Source organism: Rhagoletis zephyria, unplaced genomic scaffold (genome assembly GCF_001687245.7).
Source record: "Rhagoletis zephyria isolate East Lansing unplaced genomic scaffold, Rhagoletis_zephyria_1.1 Rzeph_scaffold_00050, whole genome shotgun sequence".
Classification (NCBI taxonomy): domain Eukaryota; kingdom Metazoa; phylum Arthropoda; class Insecta; order Diptera; family Tephritidae; genus Rhagoletis; species Rhagoletis zephyria.
The window spans coordinates 517095-537780 of NW_016157134.1; the positions used below are offsets into that span (position 1 = coordinate 517095).

At 34.9% G+C, this 20686-nt stretch overlaps 1 protein-coding gene across 6 annotated transcripts in view; it reads right to left on the bottom strand.

The window, feature by feature from the left end:
* Asator (tau-tubulin kinase asator) overlaps window positions 1–20686 on the bottom strand; it is a 328905-nt gene that overhangs the window by 132528 nt on the left and 175691 nt on the right. For all 6 annotated transcript variants that reach the window (XM_017623153.1, XM_017623147.1, XM_017623171.1 and 3 more), the window contains one exon: window positions 5319–5805. In XM_017623153.1, the coding sequence (XP_017478642.1) occupies window positions 5319–5805 (487 nt within the window). The remainder of the gene's footprint in view (window positions 1–5318; window positions 5806–20686) is intronic.

A 20686-nucleotide genomic window follows, 5' to 3' on the forward strand; every position in this document is an offset into this window, starting at 1 on the left:
TATTAATCTTCCTACACTTTCCAGCCGCAGGCAAATGCTTGGTAGAATTTTTATAGTTAAATTACTAACAGGCTCAATTTCAGGTCCGCTTCCTCTGGGCGAAGTTAGCCTTAATGTTCCCTCCCGGGTATCAAGACACTTTTGTCCCCTATTTCTGAAAGCTTGTAAAACTAATTTTGAATTGCACGACCCACTCCGTTGCTTATGCCAGGATTTTAACTCTCATTCCAGCACGTTTGATATATCAGATCCGCTTTTCAGCATTAAGAAATCGATACTGTCCTCTCTCAATAAATGAATCATTAAAATAAAGACATAAAATCGGCTGATGAATTTAGTTCTGTAGCTGAACAGTTTTAGATCTCGACACTTAACAAACTCCTGCCTATCGTGACTCGGCGCAAAAATTTAAAATAAATACTGGTTCCGTACGTCATGCGGACTGCGCTGCTCGGGCGGATGGGCGGGAATGGAGGGTAAAAACCGTTGGGATTATTATTATTATGCTTTTAGGCACAAGCCCTATTCATTTAGAACTTTTTAGCGATGGAAAATTAGCGTCACGATTTCAAGAATCCCACTGCAGAATTATAATATGACTGCTAAAAATATACCTAGTTTTAATTTAGAAATAAAAAAGACAAATTAATTCGAAGTATTTTTGATTAAATGTAAAACAGAAAATATGGGTGAAAATTTCATACTTAAAGGGGTCACCGACACGGTTGTCACATTTAGTCACTTGCGACCAAAACAGATAACTTTTCGAGTGCTTGGTAACTTGGTAATTTTTTTTTTTTTTAACTTTTGGTAAGTTTGCCGTGTATAAAGTCATACTAAAAAAGTTGGATTAAGTTGACAAATTGTACAGTGGTTGTGTGTAGCGGTGACCACACTCCTAGAAACAATTGCGTTGATCAGGCAACACAGCAAAAATAACTAACCACATATCGAACAAAATTATCGCTGGGCAGTCTACTCGTTAATTTATCACAGCGTGGGGCGCCTGTCACACGTTCAATATTTATTGTGATATTTGGATCGTGATCCATATTGATGGATTTCAAAATAGTGATGGATCGCGCGGGCATGCTACATGTTCAATATTTAGCGCGTCAGTATTTACATGTTTTTGTGTTGAGAGGTTTTAAGTCCAGTAGATGAAGCCTGGAAATCTTATCTTAATGTTATTTTATTGAAAATGTTCTATGCTTTTTATTATATGAATGGTGATACCACATCTAATTTGTTCGAAATGCAACGCGAAATGCCGAGCCGTGAATTGATATCACGAAATATGCCACACGTTCAATACTTATTGACAGATCTTTGATCCATGTATAGAGGACATGAAAAAAGGGGGTCTGAACAGCAGTTTGTGCGGTGTATTTGGGCTCTTTAGCGCTTCGGTGTATGCACTTAAGTCGATTTTTTAAATAATTTTTTTGTTCTGAGGCTAAAATCCCGTTCAAAAGACAAGAGCTTACAGCGCGTTTTTATTAAAAGTATATTGTGGCGAATACTGCGACAACGCGAAGCGAGCAACGAGAAAATGGCAACATGTTCGGGGAATGTTCGGGAATGTTCGACAGTGAGAAACGTCAAGTGGATGAATACTGCGAACAGCGAGAATGGGAGAATGAGCGATAAACTTCAGAACGTTCTAGAGTTGCTATGAGTGCGAGCGCAGGTATATAACACCACTGTGGGAGTCAAGTTAGTTGAAAGTCAGCAAGCTACCAGACCAGTCAATCAGTTGCGAATCAGCAAGCTACAAGCAAGTTGTGAAACAGAGATAAATTGTGTTAGCAAGTTTTGTAAAGCGTTGTAATTGCTTTAAGTGTTTTTATTTCAATATCGAGTATTGTAAATTGTTTGTTGTACAATAAAGTTAATTGTACTGCAACTCGGTCATCTTGAGCGTTTATCTAACAATCCAGAGATACGAACCGAAAGGATTTTGGGAAATCCGTCAATTAGTCAAGGATAATCCTAACAATATTTTTAAACGCGTGCATTGCAAAAATATTTATGTGTTGTTTTTTGTTTCACAAATTTTTTGTATATTCTTCTTTATACACATACGTATACAGAGATTGAATAAATATTTGTTTATATACGTATGTAAATGTATCTATGTATGTATCAGAGTAGCTTAACTCACATTTCAAAAAAAGTTGAGGTGTACATTAAAATGCATTACCAGAATCGAAACGGTAATAGCCCGAGGCACGCCCTTTTAGTTTTCTTTTGCTATAATATGTAGCATCACGTAGGTGCAATTAATTTTTTAGTAATAGACCGCATTTATTTTTTATAAATCCTTTTTTATCATATTACCAGGGTTTGAAAATGCTGTAATATTTTTATTTTATTTGCTTTTGCTGTGCTTTGACTTCGGCATGTATGATATCGAAAGCAAAGCAAAAGCAATTCAGAAAAAAACAAATGCTTTGGCTGCCGTTTTGCTATGAAATTTCGAAAGCAATTTGTGGAAGCACAAAGACAGCGCAGCAGCAGCAAATCAACATCAATTTGACTATAAATTTGCTGCGAAACATCCAGTTGGCAGAAACAGAGGATATTATATGTATGCGTGCGCAAATCCACTAGTCGCTTACCCTGATAAGCTTTGCATTGATCGCGGAGTTAATAGTTGCGTTCCCTAACTCGCAAGAAGTTGCAAGAAATTACAGGAATTTACCAGAAAGCGTTCCCGTACTCGGTTCTCTGCCTTATTTTGCCTTTTGATAGTTTTACAGGTTTTAACGCAGAAAAGTTGGGGAACGGAACTAATATGTATATACCATGCTGCAAAAGCGTCATGTGCACAACACAGCCAAGCAGATAACAGCACAGCAAAAGCACTATCACAGCAAATCAAAAGCAATAAAATTGTTTAAATAAACTGCCGATAAAAAAACAGAATAAACTTTTCAAAGTCACAGCAAAAGCAAAGCAGTTCGAATCAAAATCGAAAATTTCAAAGCTAAGCAAAAGCAAAAATAGTAATGCTGTTGCTGCTTTGCTGACAGTTTTTCAAACCCTGACCATGCTGCAAAAGCGTCATGTGCACAACACAGCCAAGCAGATAACAATACAGCAAAAGCACTATCACAGCAAATCAAAAGCAATAAAATTGTTTAAATAAACTGCCGATAAAAAAACAGAATAAACTTTTCAAAGTCACAGCAAAAGCAAAGCAGTTCGAATCAAAATCGAAAATTTCAAAGCTAAGCAAAAGCAAAAATAGTAATGCTGTTGCTGCTTTGCTGACAGTTTTTCAAACCCTGACCATGCTGCAAAAGCGTCATGTGCACAACACAGCCAAGCAGATAACAATACAGCAAAAGCACTATCACAGCAAATCAAAAGCAATAAAATTGTTTAAATAAACTGCCGATAAAAAAACAGAATAAACTTTTCAAAGTCACAGCAAAAGCAAAGCAGTTCGAATCAAAATCGAAAATTTCAAAGCTAAGCAAAAGCAAAAATAGTAATGCTGTTGCTGCTTTGCTGACAGTTTTTCAAACCCTGCATATTACTAAGATTTTTTTTGTAGATAGGCTCCTCTGGCCCTCATGGCCTCATATGTAAAATGAATTTGATTAATTTTCTTTTAATAAAACTATTTATTGTACCCATGTCTTATTTATGGCAAATAAACGAGGTTTGTTTTTACAGTTTACTTTACAGTATAATAAAACGTTGTTTTTTACTAGGTAACTTTTAGGTAACTTTTTTTGTAAATTCTGGTCAGAAAATTGTTTGTCGTGTGGCAACTGTGGTCACCGATCCTAACAAGATTTGATATGGAAAACTCGAGCATGCAGAACCGGCTGTCTTCGGAATAAGAATACACCATCCGCTAAATCAGACCGACTTTACAACTATAGTATATTATAGACAGGCCATTCATCGATAATTATAATTAACTAACACCTTCGCCAACTCGCACCCCTTCAAAACCATCAACGGAGACCAGCGCCACCAGTCGCGTGAAGCTCGTGATACTTTAATACACCTCCATTCTGGATATTGTATAAGGTTCAACTGTTCAGTCCAATTTGAATAAGATAACCCGATGACACTAACCACCTCCTCATATGCACACTCACATCTGCTCATCAAGCATCCCTCTCCCTATGGCCCCAACCCGTCGGATCTGGCCTTTTCTTTATTAGATGAGAATGAGGACACTGACAAAAACAACAGTGAACGATGTTCATTCGGTTCCTTTTATTTTTAAGGTAATTTTCTTCAGTGAAAAATTTTCCAGTATTCAGAAATAAAAGTGTTTAAGTTCCATTTACATTAAAATAAAAATGTAGAAGTTTTAGATTCTGGTATATAAATAAGCTGGGTAAAAGCCCGAATCATTCGATTGTATAAGTACGGTATATTCGCTATTCGAAAAATAAAGACTTCACAAAACCGCTTCAAAATATAAAAAAACGGTTGTTTAGTGGAAGGTGTTGCTCATTTTCTCCATACAAAAAATAATTGCCGAACATACTTTGTATGGAAGAACATGCGTGAAAAAAATTGCCAAAAATCAACGCGATTTTCCAGCAACTTCAAACCTGCACTTTGTTATACTATAAAAGAATGGGCTATAAAACTGCATACATAGAATTTTTCGAAAAAATCTGATTAGAAGTTGCAGATCTGTTTGTGTACGAGTGTATACACAAGAACCGGTTTGTAACTACTGGGAACGAACTACTCATGGCCGGAATCATTTATGCAAAATAAATGTACTTTGCCAAAACCCAAATAATTTCGACAATTTCTTCTTTTTTTATTCAAATCCAAATTCAAATTCTAAAACTGCATATCGTCGCTACCATGTCAAACTATCGAATGTGCAAAAATGCGATACCTTTCGCATGCATTTAGAATGATACGCACGTTCGCAAATCGCCAAATTTCTAGTCTTATTAGAAGCAGAGGATACTGGCTTTAACAAAGTGTCGAATCCCACACTTTTTCCTAATGACAACAACATTTTTTACAGTTTTTTTTTTGCTCTCCTGAAAAATACCCGTTTTCACATTCGATAATTTCACATGGTAGCAACGATATGGTCGTATTCAATGAACCGATGAGGGTTAATCACAACGAAATCGTATTTTTCTAACGGTATTTACGAAAACACGGTGCGATAATTTCTCCACTATATTTTTGGTTTCAAAACCTCAAACTGGTTTTTATATACGTCCTCTACTTTTTTCACATACAAAATCAATTTTATTAACTTTTTTTCTTCATGAAATCCTACGAAAACATTTCATATTTACATAATTAATTATACATACCTCGCGGTATTACGCGAATTTCCAAACGGCCATTTACACAACCTTCACTTGGTATTAACTGGTTACTGGAACTGTCAGTGCCAGCGACAGCTGGAAGACTGTGTACGTTCTGGAAGGACTCTGGTACCGATTGATGATACGATTGATAACGATCATTGGATGAAGGCACTGTAGACCTTTGAACGGTGCTTGCTTCCATTCGCCAAGGTATTACTTTAAAATCAAAGAGCTGGTAAAGATCTTCCCTTTCCAATGATTTTTGGTTTTCCAGTAAAAACAAATTCGGCAAACTAATATGTATCTTTGTTAAAGAGCCAGCAGGGTGCCTTTTTGCTTCATTGATTTTTTTTGTCGTATCATTCTCATCACAGCAGGTATATGCTTCTTTGATAGGTACCGTAGACATATGTCTTATCGCCAAAGGGACTGCGGCCTCCGAATGGTTTTCGCGTACACAAATATTTCTACTTATATCCATACGATAGATCTAGAAGAGAAAACATTCTATCAGAACTGATTGTGAACTTAAGAAAAGCATGAACAACTCAATTAATTCAAGTGCAAAGTATAGTTACAGAAAATAGGCACAACCAAGCAGATAGATTATTTTTCTGCTAAAAGTAAACCATTTTAGAGCCATTTGCTCAATGTCTGATTAAAATAACCTCCGGTCACTAAGGGTCGATTGTTCAATGTCTGATTGACACAAATCGGAGGTAGAAGCTCCGGTTAAATGCAACCAGGAGGTAGTTGTAACCAGACATTGAACAACTGGCTCTAAGTTGTGATTAGCTGGCGTCAGGTTGATTAGATCATTGTGAATATTTTATGAAAGAGTTCAGAATATGTCCGTTGTGAATACACAAAATCTGTGTATCAGTTGAGTTATTAATAATTCTTAACCTGTTTCTGTACTGATAGCCATCAGCAATTATGAATAGATATTTTCGCGAAATGAATAAACCTCTTATATGAAAAATGAAGTGTTGTTCAGGTTTTCTATGATAAGCTACGTTGTCGGAAAAAATTAAAAATCGTGTATTTTTTTGTTAGAAAGATTTGTTATTTTACTAAAATGTTCCTTTGGATCAATATTATTTGATACATTTTTATGCGAAATATTCCTATATATTTCTTGTTCATAAATAATAAGTAAAACATTAATTCCAGTCAATAATTTTATTTTATCCCAGGGAAGTAGGGTAACTTTCTTTGAGCTTAATTGCCTCTTATATTTCGTTCGAATTAAGGCATAACCAGGTAGAAGTGATTGCGACATTTCTCTCTTTTGAACTGCGACTGAAATGCCAACTCTTAGCCCTATACAATTCATAATTTAAATTTTTTAATTTTAACTTTTAATTGTGAGCACAGCGACTGATTTTATATACACAATAAAATAAAAAGGAATTACAAGCGGTATGCTATGTCTGGCAAGAGCCAGGACAACATACTTTATTGTCAAGTGAAGCGACAACGGTGGGCGAATAGCTGCGGTGTTTCGTTGGAAGACTGTCCGCGTGCGTGCGAGAACCATTTTAGTGCCAGTGACTTTATATTTGTTGCCCATCGCATCTGAGTATTTCTAAGCGCTTGAGTTTGTTCCCAGGCACGGTACCTCTACCATGCGATTCCCCATTGCTTCAATTATCCCCAAGTGTCGGCCGTACATGAGGTCTGGGACGAAGTTAGCTGTTGATGCACATACCCAAACTGAACAAGTGTGCCATAAACAAGCACGACCGGATCCACGAGTACACTAACATACTATATAAGCACCCTTTAGGATCTTAAAATAGACTTAGAGCACACTACAAACTAGACTACTGGTGATTGTATTTAAGTAGTCCAAAGTTTGGTCCAAGCACATGTAAAATTCTATTTATATTTAACATTGAATGTCCAAGGCTGCATTACATTGTAACCAATTTTAGATAAAAATAAAATAAATAAAATAAAACTTTTGGCAGATGCGATTCGAACCGGGGTTCAAAAATTTTCTAAGCGGATACACTCTGTGCATGCCAACGACGCACATGAAAATTCTATGACTAAGTGCCTACATATCAGTAAATCGTTAATTGTACCCATTGTCCGCTACTGCGTGACATTGGTTGCGTTCATAAGACGTAGCTGTTTAGCTCATCTGCTACGAAACTGCTGGCAACTGTTGAACCCAACAATTACGTCTTAGAAACGGCTTGATGCTGCCAAATGAACCGCTGATAAATGTAAAGAAATGAAATTGCAACAAATGGAGATAGTTGCGCCGATACTATTTAGAATTCAACGCTGAGCGGCCGCCGTGTTGAAAAAAAAGTTCAATGTTACAATGAATTAAACAGTGTAAAATTATATAGCAAACATCTTAAAAACATATATTTAGAAACGTAGTATTATTATAAAATGTTTTAGTTACTTTATCACGTCAGTAATATAAAATATAATAAATTTGTTTGCAACTGCCACCTAACAAAGCGGCGTTAAATTTAATATAAGCGGCGTAAGTCTTTTCGATCAGCTGTTTAGGCTAAGCCCAACACGTTGAGTTCAGGTATCGTAAAAATTTTCCGCTGGAAAAAATGGCGGAAAGTTGCCAACTGTTGGGCTGAGCGTAACTACTCAACTGTGCGCTTCTAAGACAAACAGCCAACGGTTACCCAACAGCTACGACTTATGAACGCGCCCATTGTAACCTTATGCATTACATACGTTAAATACAAAACTACTACAGTATATTTTGCTTAGCTGCACATCCTTCTTTGCACGAAAAACTTGTGCACGTAACCGAAAAAGGCACTTAAGCGAATTTTCTTTACTAATTCAATGAGGAAGGTATCCGAATCCCTATGAAACCAAATATTGGCGGAGCACTTACCATGTAGAAATTACTGCAAGCGAAATTTTTACCGAATGTTATCTAATTATCTATATAACTACATAAATTGATAGCCATTTTCGTTGTTCTGCGAGATGAGCAAAATAAATAAAAGGTTGTAAAATTAGGTAATTGTAGGGCCAGTGCAGGTAAACGTAATACGTTCATTGATAATTGATACTAGTCGCACTATTTTTGAGGCAGGTATCGCCAATGTTCAGTTATGTTGAATGCATCTATCGGAGCAGTTTCCTTACAAATGTTAAAAATAATGCGCATTTTGGGGTAGGTATCTTAAATGTGCACTTAAGCATAGAGGCAGCAAAGCAAAATATACTGTATACCTACAACTATATTTTTCGAGCAATTGGACCAATCTTTCCTTCAGGGCAAATGCTCCGCGAACACTATGATAAAATTTGGTACATGTATAGCAAAGGGTTAATTTCTTTGTTTACATTTTTTGACATTACAGTCAGCTATGAGAGAGCTGAATATGCTTTGGTTTGAATTTGCCCCATCTAACTTGTGAACTAACTTGTGTCGGCCGCTGTGGTGTAGTGGTAAGCAGTGCGCGCTTTCACTCATCAGCACCTGGGTTCAAGCCCTGGTCAAAGCAACATCGCAAAAATATAGAAAAAGGTTTTTTCTTAACAGCGGTCGTCCCTCGGCAGGCAATGGCAAACCTCCGAGTGTATTTCTGCCATGAAAAACAGCTTCACATAAAAATACAATCGCCGTTCGTAGTCGGCGTAAAACTGTAGGTCCCTCTGCTTTGTGTGACAACATCAAGGCGCACGCCACAAGTCGGAGGAGAAGCTCGGCCAAACACTAACATATGTGTAAGCGCCAATCTATTATTATTATTATTAACTTGTGAAATAAAATAAGAGCTTTCGTAAAACACAATCCTTGACATTGAACATTTGGAATTAATTTTTCATTTTGTGAATATCTGCTTCATGAAATTAAGGCTAGCAATTTAGTTAAGGTGCTCGTAAACGATGAGAGCATGGTGTGAGAATTCTTATGGGTGTTTACACACACATTGATTCTCACTGGTATTTTGTTCTTATAAGAACATTTTTGGTAAAAAAAAATTTCATTGATTCTCATGTCTGTTTACACAAGGAGCTCTCATGGGGTCATATGTGAGAATAAAATATGTAATAATATATGAACTTATGCAAAAATGTAGAATAGACGATTGCAGTAACTAAACAAAACAAAAGAAGAACAAGTAAGGGCAGTGCCGTCTTTGGCTATGTCGAAGGCTTCGTACCTTCCATGAACATCAGAAAATGTTACTTCAACCGATTGCAGAATTTGAAATGAATTGTTTGGGAGCTAAACGAAATTTTTATATTCACTGCATACATAGATAGACCTATATAAAAAATCATATCTGAACAATCAATGGTAGATATGTGCATATATCTTATAAGGCAACGATCTAAATGATAGAAGATATAACTTACACAGCACCGATCTTTGCAATTTTTCCAGTAGACTTTGTATGGTTATTTAGAAAATAGCCCACGAAATTTCTCGGTTTTGGTTGTCCATATTAAGGAGTTTTAAAATTAAACATCGTAAGTACCAAATTTCATGTTCGAAGCTACATAAATGGTGGAGTTATGAAAAAACCTCATATCTGAACAATCTGTTGTATTGGCGCTACAAGTTAAATCGGTCCGATTTTGCCGGTTCCGACAAATGATTAATACATTATAAAAATACACTCGCTTTCCAAATTTCAGCCGGATATCTTGAAATCTGAGGGGTAGATTGCGTTCAAACAGACAGACATGCATGGCTTAATCGGCTCAGCTCGAAGTTCTGACCATTTAAGTGTACATTTTCATGGATCCATCTCTTCTTCTTCTGGTACTTTCAAACATCGGACCAAAGTTATAATACCATATCATATTCATATCCATGAAAGGTATAGAAATGCGAGAATAAGTGGAAATAGAAAAGCTGATTTTGATTTTTTGCGAAATGATGAATGGTCAATGCATAGCCAGATTTATGTCCTTGTTGAAATTATTATCGATTCGCAACAGCATTTTCAATCCTGCCTTAACATCCATCAATTCAGTCAGTTGATATTTAGATATGCAGTGGATAAGACTTTGTATACGAATACGCACTTCACAAGTCTGTTATTAAACGGTGCAGAAAATAAAGGTGGCGCCATTCGCGGACCACCCTCTCTTCGTTGAATTGGCAGCATCCACCTATTCGCAGACGTCATAAAATAATACATTTTCGTAATAGAATTGAAAACTAAATTTTCTAATTGTATCTACTTGCCGAAAGAAATGAACCTTAAGTAGATAAATGTACCTTAAAAGTAAAGATGTATTTGTATGTACACATTTTTGATAGTGGGTGGTCGGAGTCTTTCTTCGGTGCCATATCTACTTCTGGAATCATATGAAGCAATATTTTCTATTAAAAATACCCTAAGAAGGAATTTCTCCGAGCAGTTCAAGCCAAAACTATTTTTTAACTAATGTTTATGCCCTTTTACAAAGAAGGGAGACTATTGGAAAAGTCTCCGACACTAGAAAAGGCGTTGCAATGCCTATAAAATGAGAGAAAATTTCCCGACAAGTTATTTTGCTACCTTCCAGATGTGCCTAAAATAGTGTGCTTGTACCGAATATGTGTTCAGATTTAAAATGGTGAAGAATGGGCACAATTCTGTTTGCTTTCACATCATTATTTCGCACCACATGTTCGCGTTTTCCTCTTCTTCTTTAAAATTTATTCTTTGCTCCCTCATTCTCTCACTTTTATGACGTCACAACCGGTTCCTCACAGCTTGATTGGCGCATTCTTGGGTTATTAGTTTTCTCCCACTGTGTACAGCTGATAATAAAAATTCTCAACATGTAACACACGACAGCTGAGAATATGAGTTAGAGTGTAAGAAAACTCTCAAACGCACTTGTCACACGGGTGAGAATATTCCATTCATGAGAACTTATGAGACTTCCACGATGAGAATGAATAACCACTCTCATTACTTATTAGATGGCGAGGATAAGAACGAATTGCTATTCTCATGAGAATTATTCTCATGGTATACCAGTACCTTTAGTGACTTAAAAATGCTTAGTTCGCATGCGCCATTACTCTGCGGGCGATGAGTCGTAATGGGAAATAACTAATTATCTCATTATCCTACATATTTTATGGCAAGCAGACATGCATACAATTAAGTATTTAACTTTTTACGAACAAGTTTTGTTAAATTACCTTGTTCAAGCACCTTTAAAATGTTTAGCTCGTCAATTTGAAAGCACTATTAGTATCAGACTTGATACTATTTTTTTTTGTTCTTACAGTAAAACGCACGGAGCTTAATACAAAGTGTTTTTAAATTTTATTGAAAGCATTTGTCATACAACTTAAACTTGTTGCAATGCTCGGTGCACAATGCTGAGTATATGGCAGGAACTGTAAAATTTTCATGTTTTTTACTTTTAGAGTGTAGGGAGATTTTCTTTCGATCTTGTGGACCAAACTGATACAATTCGACGTTCCTCTACATGCAAACCGAAGTAATCGATTTATACTAGTTTATTTCGAAGAGCGCGTAAGGATTGGACTCAAATAGCTCATCATCTCAGCGCTAAATAAGCGCATGCAATTTTTGACGCGTTCTCATTTCGTTCAGTTTTTTTCGTTTCTTCTTTCGCACTTTTGTCTACTTTCTTTCCCACTTTTGTCTTCATCACCCAACGTAATGCCCAATCAAAAATTAGAATTGCCTTCGAAATTTTTGTTAGTTATACATTGAAACCCGCCATTTCTTGTACGTCATTTTATATGGAGTTTTTGCTTTTCTTAAGAGCTGGATGCTAAGCTTGACTTATAATTTTCCCCTTTTAAGTGCTTTTTTTAAATTCCTTAAAATATTTACATATTTTGAAATTCAGTGGCAGCGCTACACACCTTCGGTAAAAAAATCTAAAAAATCAGCGGTAATTTTTAGCTACTTGAAGCTTGCACATTATTACAATAAAATTGAATGGGCTATAAAACTGTATACTCAAAAAACACTTCTGAGAAAAAATTTGGAAATTTTGATGATTTTTTTTTGTAAGTGTTCTACAAAATCTTAAGCGGTATTAGTTAGGGAATGAACTGTATTTTAATTGATTGAAAAATCTTAAAAATTAATAAATAAACATAAGTGGCAAACAATATCATATTGAATTCGGTCCAAAAAGATATATCGAACTTTGACTTTTTAAAGAATTTAATTCTTTTAAAAATTACATACCATTGCATTATATATATTTTTTTAAACAAAGTTTTTTTTTGTTTGTTTATGTGTTTAAATAATGCTACGATCTTGGTTTTAAACTATGTATACTTCATTAAATGTTCATGTGTTATTCAAGTATTTACATATTTATGAAAGTTAACAAGAAGATGTAACTACATCAATAAATATGTTCGCTTAAGTACCCGTATCAAAGATTTCCACTAGGCATTAAATGGCAAAAATTTACTAAAACGCACTTGTTGTTCAAGTGACATAAAATTGAGTGAAAGATGCAACGCTGCATGCAAATCAAAAAAAAAATTCAGTATATAATGTATTTTTTATTGAGGGATTAATTTTTTGTTTGTTTTTTAAACAGTAGAATCGTGTTTCTCGTCTAAAAATCTATAGTATAGTATTCAATTCAATTCAATTTCAATTCAATTCAATTTATTTTTTCAGATTATTGTACAAGCAAGACACTGTGGTCTTTTATATGTACATCATCTCACATTTAAAATCTTGTTATAAGCATTTTATGAAAAAAAATCTTTACAAGTATTCCTGAAGTAAAGTAAATACCTTAAAAATTTAAACTTATGAGTAAATGGAAAACGGAGGTACTTAAATCCAATAGAAAAGTAAAGGATATCGAAATAGAATTAGAAATAGGTTCCCACCAGGATTATTTATAGTCAAAAAGCAGAAGACATATCAATTCCGCTAAAATATTGAAGAAGTATAATAAAACAAAGCAAAAAAATTTTTTGGAACAAATCCGGTAGATTTTTCAAGTTTTTTTCGAAGAACACAATGGCAATATTTTTCCGTGAACGGCAATTACATTAGCTTTCAAAGCCACTTCGCGTCATACCAAAATGTTGCTTCTGTCGAAAGCGCAATGATTAATTCGCATGGAGTGTTCAAAAAACACACTATATGCCACACTTACAATATAGAATAGAAAAAGCACTTATAAACGCTTTTGTGGGTAAGGGACTAAGACACGCTAGAATGTAATTAATAGATTTAAATTGTTACCGACCAATGGCAAGCTAATTAGTCCAGAGGTATGTACATTATGCTATTGATACTATGACAGAGAACACGCAGAATACGTCGCATGAATATGCAGATATTCACCTAATGTACGGAGAAGCTTGCTGTAACGCCAGAGCTGCTGAAAGACTCTATGCGATACCCCAATCGTCGGCATCCGGATCGTAAAGTTTTCCCCCATAGAACAATAACTGAAGCTAAGCAATTTTTACACGTTTTATGTTTAGTATTTCTTCTTTTAACATTCAGTTTTCACTTAGTTAAGGTGGCATACCTGGAAGGCATGGCGGCGAAACAGGACATTCTGCAAAGGTTGATGTTGAAGTTGAGGAAGTGGAACTAGGTCCACCGACTTCAGTGAGAATGATGGAAATACGGACGGTAATACCAAAATTTACAGTTCACAAAGCATTAAAATAGAATAAATTTCATCCCACCACATGCAAAGGGTTCAGGGTCTACAAGAGAGAGATTACCTGGCTAGGGTTAGATTTTGCCAAGAAATGTTGCGAATGCATGAATCATACCCCAACGTTTTTAATAAAATAATTTGGAGCGATGGATCATTATGCAAATGTGATGGTTACTGTAATTTACATTTACTACGAATAGAGGAAGACCCACTAGACAAGCAAGGTGTATATAAGTTGACTTGCGAATGTCAACATAGTTACATAGGACAAACAGGGCGCAAGATAAAAACAAGATATCGTGAACATATAAGGGACTACAACAAAAAAATGCTAAAACCTTCTACCACCCCCGAATCGAACTTCGCAAACCATATGGCAGAAAACCATTGTACGCCAATGAAAATAGGAAACACAGCCAAAGTTCTCCATGTACAGCACAAAGGACAACGCCTAAACGTATTAGAGAATATGAAGATATACAAACAAAAGACGTTCGTCGGAAAAATAATAAATGATCAAATAAACACCGCATCTGATATATTAATCGAACCACTCAGGCTACTATACGCAAAACAAAACAGAAACCCTGCAACTACCATAAACAATGAAATGCAGGTCCAAATTACAGAAACAAAAAGAAAGAAAATAACTGATTTTTACCTACCTTCCCTTGAATCCATGCAACAATTAATCAAAAAAGAGGTGAGCAGCTAATTTCTACCTGAGGATGTACACACAGAACTGAAACTACTGGTTGAACGAAAGAATATAATCCGCTGAGACGTACCTAACTATGAATCAACGACGATTTAACACGGCTATAAATAGTGACAGATAAACAGAAACTATTCAGAACGAAAAATTACACTGAAGATGGCACAACGCCGAAACCGGTTTATCTCCAAACCAAATTTGACAAGGGATGACGGAAAATCGTTCCACATTACATCACACTCCTACCCTGTCGGAAACACCAACAACGAAAATGAGTAATTTACATAACCTTCATAGTTGTCAGATAGGCAATCCTCAAGAAATGGGAGAAGATCGGGCGCAGTACCAGTAAAAAATAAATTTATGGTGCGGTGCTTCTAATTACCAGATATTGGAACCTGTGGAACTTCCGCCAACGCTCAATTACGCAGTTATTTAAAGTTCCTCCAGGAACGGCTTCCAATTCTTGAACCTGCGGCGTAGACTATGGCTACAAAATGAGGGGTACCCTGCTCATTACGGGTGTGAAGTAAGAGCTCAATCACGTGGCCCGCTCGATCGCCAGACCTTAAGGACAAAATTTATTCAAAAACCATTAAAAATGAAGAACATTTGCGAGAACAAATAAGTGGAGCCGCTGTTGAGACATCCCAATTGAATTTAAGCACTCTAAAAGGGTCTTTTCTTAAGAAGTGCTAAAATTATTTACAGTAGAAGGTCGCCAATTTGAGCATATTTTATCAATTAGTTTGTTCCAGTACACTAGGTCATAGTAAGAAATAGTATGAAATTACGAGAAGTCGTTCTCCTACGCAAGAATTTCTCTCACTGGGAACACTTTGAGCGAGTAAGAGAGCAACCCTTCCCAGTCAGAAGTTACAGGATTTTGCCCGAAGTTTTTCTTCCTGCAATTTCATGAAAAGTGTCAAACTATAGGCAGGGTTGCATGTGTAAACAAACACAGAACGCGGTGCGATCAAAGATGGAAGCAAACAACGAAATATTTGAATATGTACGCAATTATTCTTAATTGTATAGTTTTTAATAATTATTACTTAAAATCAGTGTTCTACCAATGACATGTAAACAAACCGACTGACGTTTGTGCAGGAAATAGTGCTTTTTACGTTCCCGTACACTTCTGTAACTGTTCCCCTTTTACTCTCACTTGAGAGAGTAACATTGTAGTTTGACAGTTCCACAGGTCTTTGCATGAATAATACTGGATCAAACTAAATAAATCAATAAATTTTTCTATATATTTTATATTTATATTTTATTTCACGTGAACCCATCCTTCACAAAATGTATTTATACATATATCTCTCGTTATTGACTGTAGTCTAAATTCCGGTAAGTATCATAAAATAATGTCAGGAACATGTAATAAAGTTCCTTTGCACTATTTAGCATATCTTTGGCCGCTAACAAGAGCAACTTAGATTTAAACCTATTAATTACATTCTAGCGTGTCTCAGTCCTTACCCACAAAAGCGGCTATAACTTTTTTTTCTATTCCAAAGAGTAAGCGTGGCAACTTTCTGAAATCTAAATTGGCCCATTATTTATGAAACGTGCAGTAATAGCTCAGTACATTTTCACACAGATAGTTAAATTTGGGGAACAAAATATCAACAAGTTAAAAATCCCAAAATAGTCCTAATCTTATAATAGTTCTTTAATATCTTTTAACGGCATTTGAATATGGTGAAGCAAATATCTGGAAGTATTTTGCAGCAAAAACTGTCTAAGTATAGCCTTGTTTGTACATGCAGCTAAACAAAATACATGAAAATATCCGATTTTTTTTACATTCCAAGAATATCATATTTCAAAAACGGTAACACTTTTACCTGAAAAATGTTTGCTTATCAGGGAGCTCAGGGAAATCAACGGAACTTGTTTCCCCTTTTTTATTTTGTTTTTTAAATATATATATATATTTTTTTTTATTTAATTTAATTTTTTTATTTTTTTCATTTTTTTCTTTCCTAATAAATTGTTGTTAAGTTAATATTTTCTTGCTTCATATAAAAATATTCATTTATTAAACTGCGTCCAGCAGATGAATGTATGTACGTACATACATATATGTATGTATATGTACATATGTCACTGGTATTTTACGCCTAAATTTACACAAATATACGGAGTTATGTCAAACTATAACAAATTTTGGAGCATAATAAATATTTATTATTAACAATAATGCACCTTTTTCCTTATATTTAAAATTCAGCGATTTTAAATTTTGTTTGACAGCACAAACTCGTCGTTGGGTATCTGCACGAATCTTCATTGCGAACGGATTCATTGAGTGCTCTCTTAGATTTCACGAAAAACAAACCTACGATAGGGCTGCCAGATATCTACTTTGCCGAACCGGGGCACTTTGGTAAATCTAACACAACAACACCAACCCCCTCCCCCCCTTTCCTTTAGCCAAAAATTACTTACGTGCGAGAGTATGTAGTAAAATTTTATTTTGACAAGACAAAAACAAAAACATAAAAAGATTAGATCATTTCAACATACACCTACAAAACAAAACAACATATCACAACTAAAGTTCAAAATAAACATACAGTGTCGCCCAAAATTATTGGCGCAGAGAATTTTTCACAATGCATGCAACATTTTTTTGTTTTAATTTTTTATAAAACAGCAGTTTATACTATATCAAAAAACACAAAAATAAAATTTCTAAATTTTGTGCAAAACTCGGAAAATTTCAATAAACTTGCATACAAATTTTAATTTATAATCAGAGTTTTTATAAAAATTTTGAAAATGAAGTTTTGTTCCCCAAAATTTTAGTTGATTTTTGAAAAGTTTTTTGCTGACAGTTCCCATTACAAACTATGTTCTACAATTCTTTTTGTATGGAAGACACTGTCAGCAAAAACAAAATTGCTAAAAATCAACGCGATTTTCTAGCAACTTCAGACTTGCACTTTATTAATTGGCTAAAAAGCTACATTTTCAACATTTGTCTAAAAGATCAGATGAAAAATTCTCTGAGCTAATAATTTGGCAAGGCACTGTACTTACAAGTACACTTGGTTTCATGAAAAGAAAATGTAAGTACAAGATAACATTAAAAAATCATTCATCGTTGATGGGAATTTGTTTCAAAACTTCTGACTTTTCCTTAACACTAGAGTGCACGCGCTCTTTTTTTACACCAATGCACGCGTGGCCTACTATAGCAGACCATTTTAAAATGTCAATAAATGTTTTCTTAGATAACATTTAAATGAAACTTATAGTTAAAAAATGTAGTTAAATCTATTACTTTTACGATCACAAACTTAAATTTTTTCATAGCAACTAGGAATTTGAAAAAATAAATAATTTAGTTATGTAACAGAAAAAATAGGAATTATTTTACTTCTTACATCAATTTCTTAAATTTTCTTCTTAAACCAATGTTATTCAAAAAACTATCAGTTTTTGTAACATTGAGCGCCCACCGCAGGCTGGTGATCAGGACAAATCCATTTGTTAAAAGTCTTGCACCACTTTTTATGGATGGACTTAGAGCTCTGGTACAATAGGTGAATCGACCAACTAAAATTTGGTATTACATCGTGCTGTACTTTTTGAGATGCTCCTAAGAGCTTCCCTATTCCACATTTTAGTTGTTAGATAAGTGTTTCAATGAATGTACAGCGTCAAAGCGGGTTTCAAAAAATCGAGGGACTATTCTTGTAAAAAGATATCCGTGAAATATTTTTCAGTATTGACATTCATTTGGTTGATTATGAGAGCTTCGATTGTAGCAATGTTCATCAAATCGAAAAATATTTTAAGTGGCTATCGGCGGCAGTTTCCAAGAACACTGATGCACCGCATATGCAAAGTAACCAAATTAAAAATTCAGTATACCAATACTCGGGCGGACCACTATGGTAGGCCCGTGATTATCGCGCCAATCCACAAAAAAGTGCATACACGTGGGTCAAGCGCGGTGCTCACTCGTCGACAAATTTAATGCAGAGGGCTTTCCTCGAACTGCTCTAAAACTTTGTTCACATATCAATATTATCTCAATCAAAGCTCGTTTTATAATCACCCCGTTTACACAGACAAATCTCAGATTATTAGCCGTCAAATTTGTTGTACTTGTTATTCTCACATCTCAAGGAAAATTTATGTTTCTTCTCTGTGCCACCGTGATCACGTTTTTCTGCTATAATAAGCAATATAAATATATTTTAACTTAACATTTTATTAAAAATACCTTTACAAACCTCTTTTACTTGCTAGCGTACATTTTTGTTTACTTTTACATTTGGCATTTCTCCTCTCTTTCGCAAAAACAATCGATAAAACTAGGATGGACACCGAAAAGTTATCGGTTAAATCTGAGATTATTTTATAATTGCAGATTAACAAGGGAAGAATTTTATATGGCTTATCTTTTGTTATAATTACAGATTAGGGTGTCAAGCTCGAAAATGAGGATAATCTACTTATATGTGAACCTAGTATAACATACAAAACTGTCAAGGTATCAACAAAAATGTTGCCGTGGTCTACTATAGTAGGCCGCGCGTGTATTCTAGTGTTAATATAATTGTAAAACTCTGTACACGTAATTTTTAACGTACGAATTTTTGTATATTGAGCGAGAAAAAAAAATGTATCTACATTAGATTTATGACTAGGTATGGCCCAGTGTTGCCACAAAAAAATTAGCCAATTCCTCAAAAACGAATAAAAAATCCTCAAAATCCGAACAAATTACTCAAAATTTTCATATTACAGATATGAGTATTGTGTACTGCATACTATTTACAGGTACTTAGTATAAAAATTAATTACATTCTCCAATTCAATTGGTACATTTGTACCTGCGCTTCAAACAAAATACCACCATTGTTTTTTATGCCTTGGTTTGTATATAATATTGCTGCAACTATATCAGTGCTCAATCTGGTCCTCAAGTCAGTCCATTTACACATTTTTAAACTACTAAGTATACATTCTACTGATGCATTAGAAAAGGGCTGTCTTAGTAATGCAGATATATTTTTTTTTTGTTTTAATTGGGAAACTTATATGAACCTGAAGAATCTTTTAATTCAAAAACTTTCTTTCTATAATTTTCTGGATCTAATGAAGAATCAATATGAGTATCCCTATGATCGAACAATGCGTGTTCTTTCCATTCGTTACCGAGACTTTGCAAGTTCAAAATATATAAGTTGAAAATATAACGATGGAATGAAAAAAATTATCGATAACATTTTGAATATTAAGCAGTAAATGCAAATGGGCTTAAGAGCGAAAAACACCACACAAGCAGCTTGACAAACCAAAGCTATTTATGTTGTGTATGGGGGCGTTTGAAGGTTAGACAAGCCGTTTGAAAAAATGTGAACAAAAATCAAAATTTTTTGATTTTCTGGTCGCCATGTTGACGTTTGATCAAACCGCTTCCGTTTTGTATGATAAAATCGCCTCATTCGCAACGGAATTTTTACCGAATGAAGGCGCAAGAGAGAAAAATCGAAGAAAACCAAACCCTTTTACATTGTGAACCAAAAGAAAACTAAAATTCGTTGCTTGAACGAGTCATGTTTGCATGGTGTATGGCGAAATGGGAAAAGAAGGTTTGAAGAATGTTTGACAAGCCGCTTGTGTAGTGTATTTCTCTCTTTTTAAAACTTCGGAAAGCTTTTTGTTCAAAAATTTGCAGAGCGATTCAACAAACCTGTTGTATAAAACATGGTTGCATTTGTTATCTGCAAATATATCGAGAGAAAATTTCTCAAAATAAAAATCCTCAAAAAATTATCAAGCGCACCCGAACAGTGTTGCCATCAACATCTCTGTCTAACTTAGTTCCTCCGAATAATTCGGAGCCCCGCACATCAGACATCATTACCAAAAAGTTGGTTGTAATTCCTCCGAGAAGATCAATCTTTGTCTCTAGATTTGCTAAAGATACTTCTTCGGATGATATAAAGTCATACATATCGACTAAAATTAGAACTAAAGATGTATTTATTCGTAA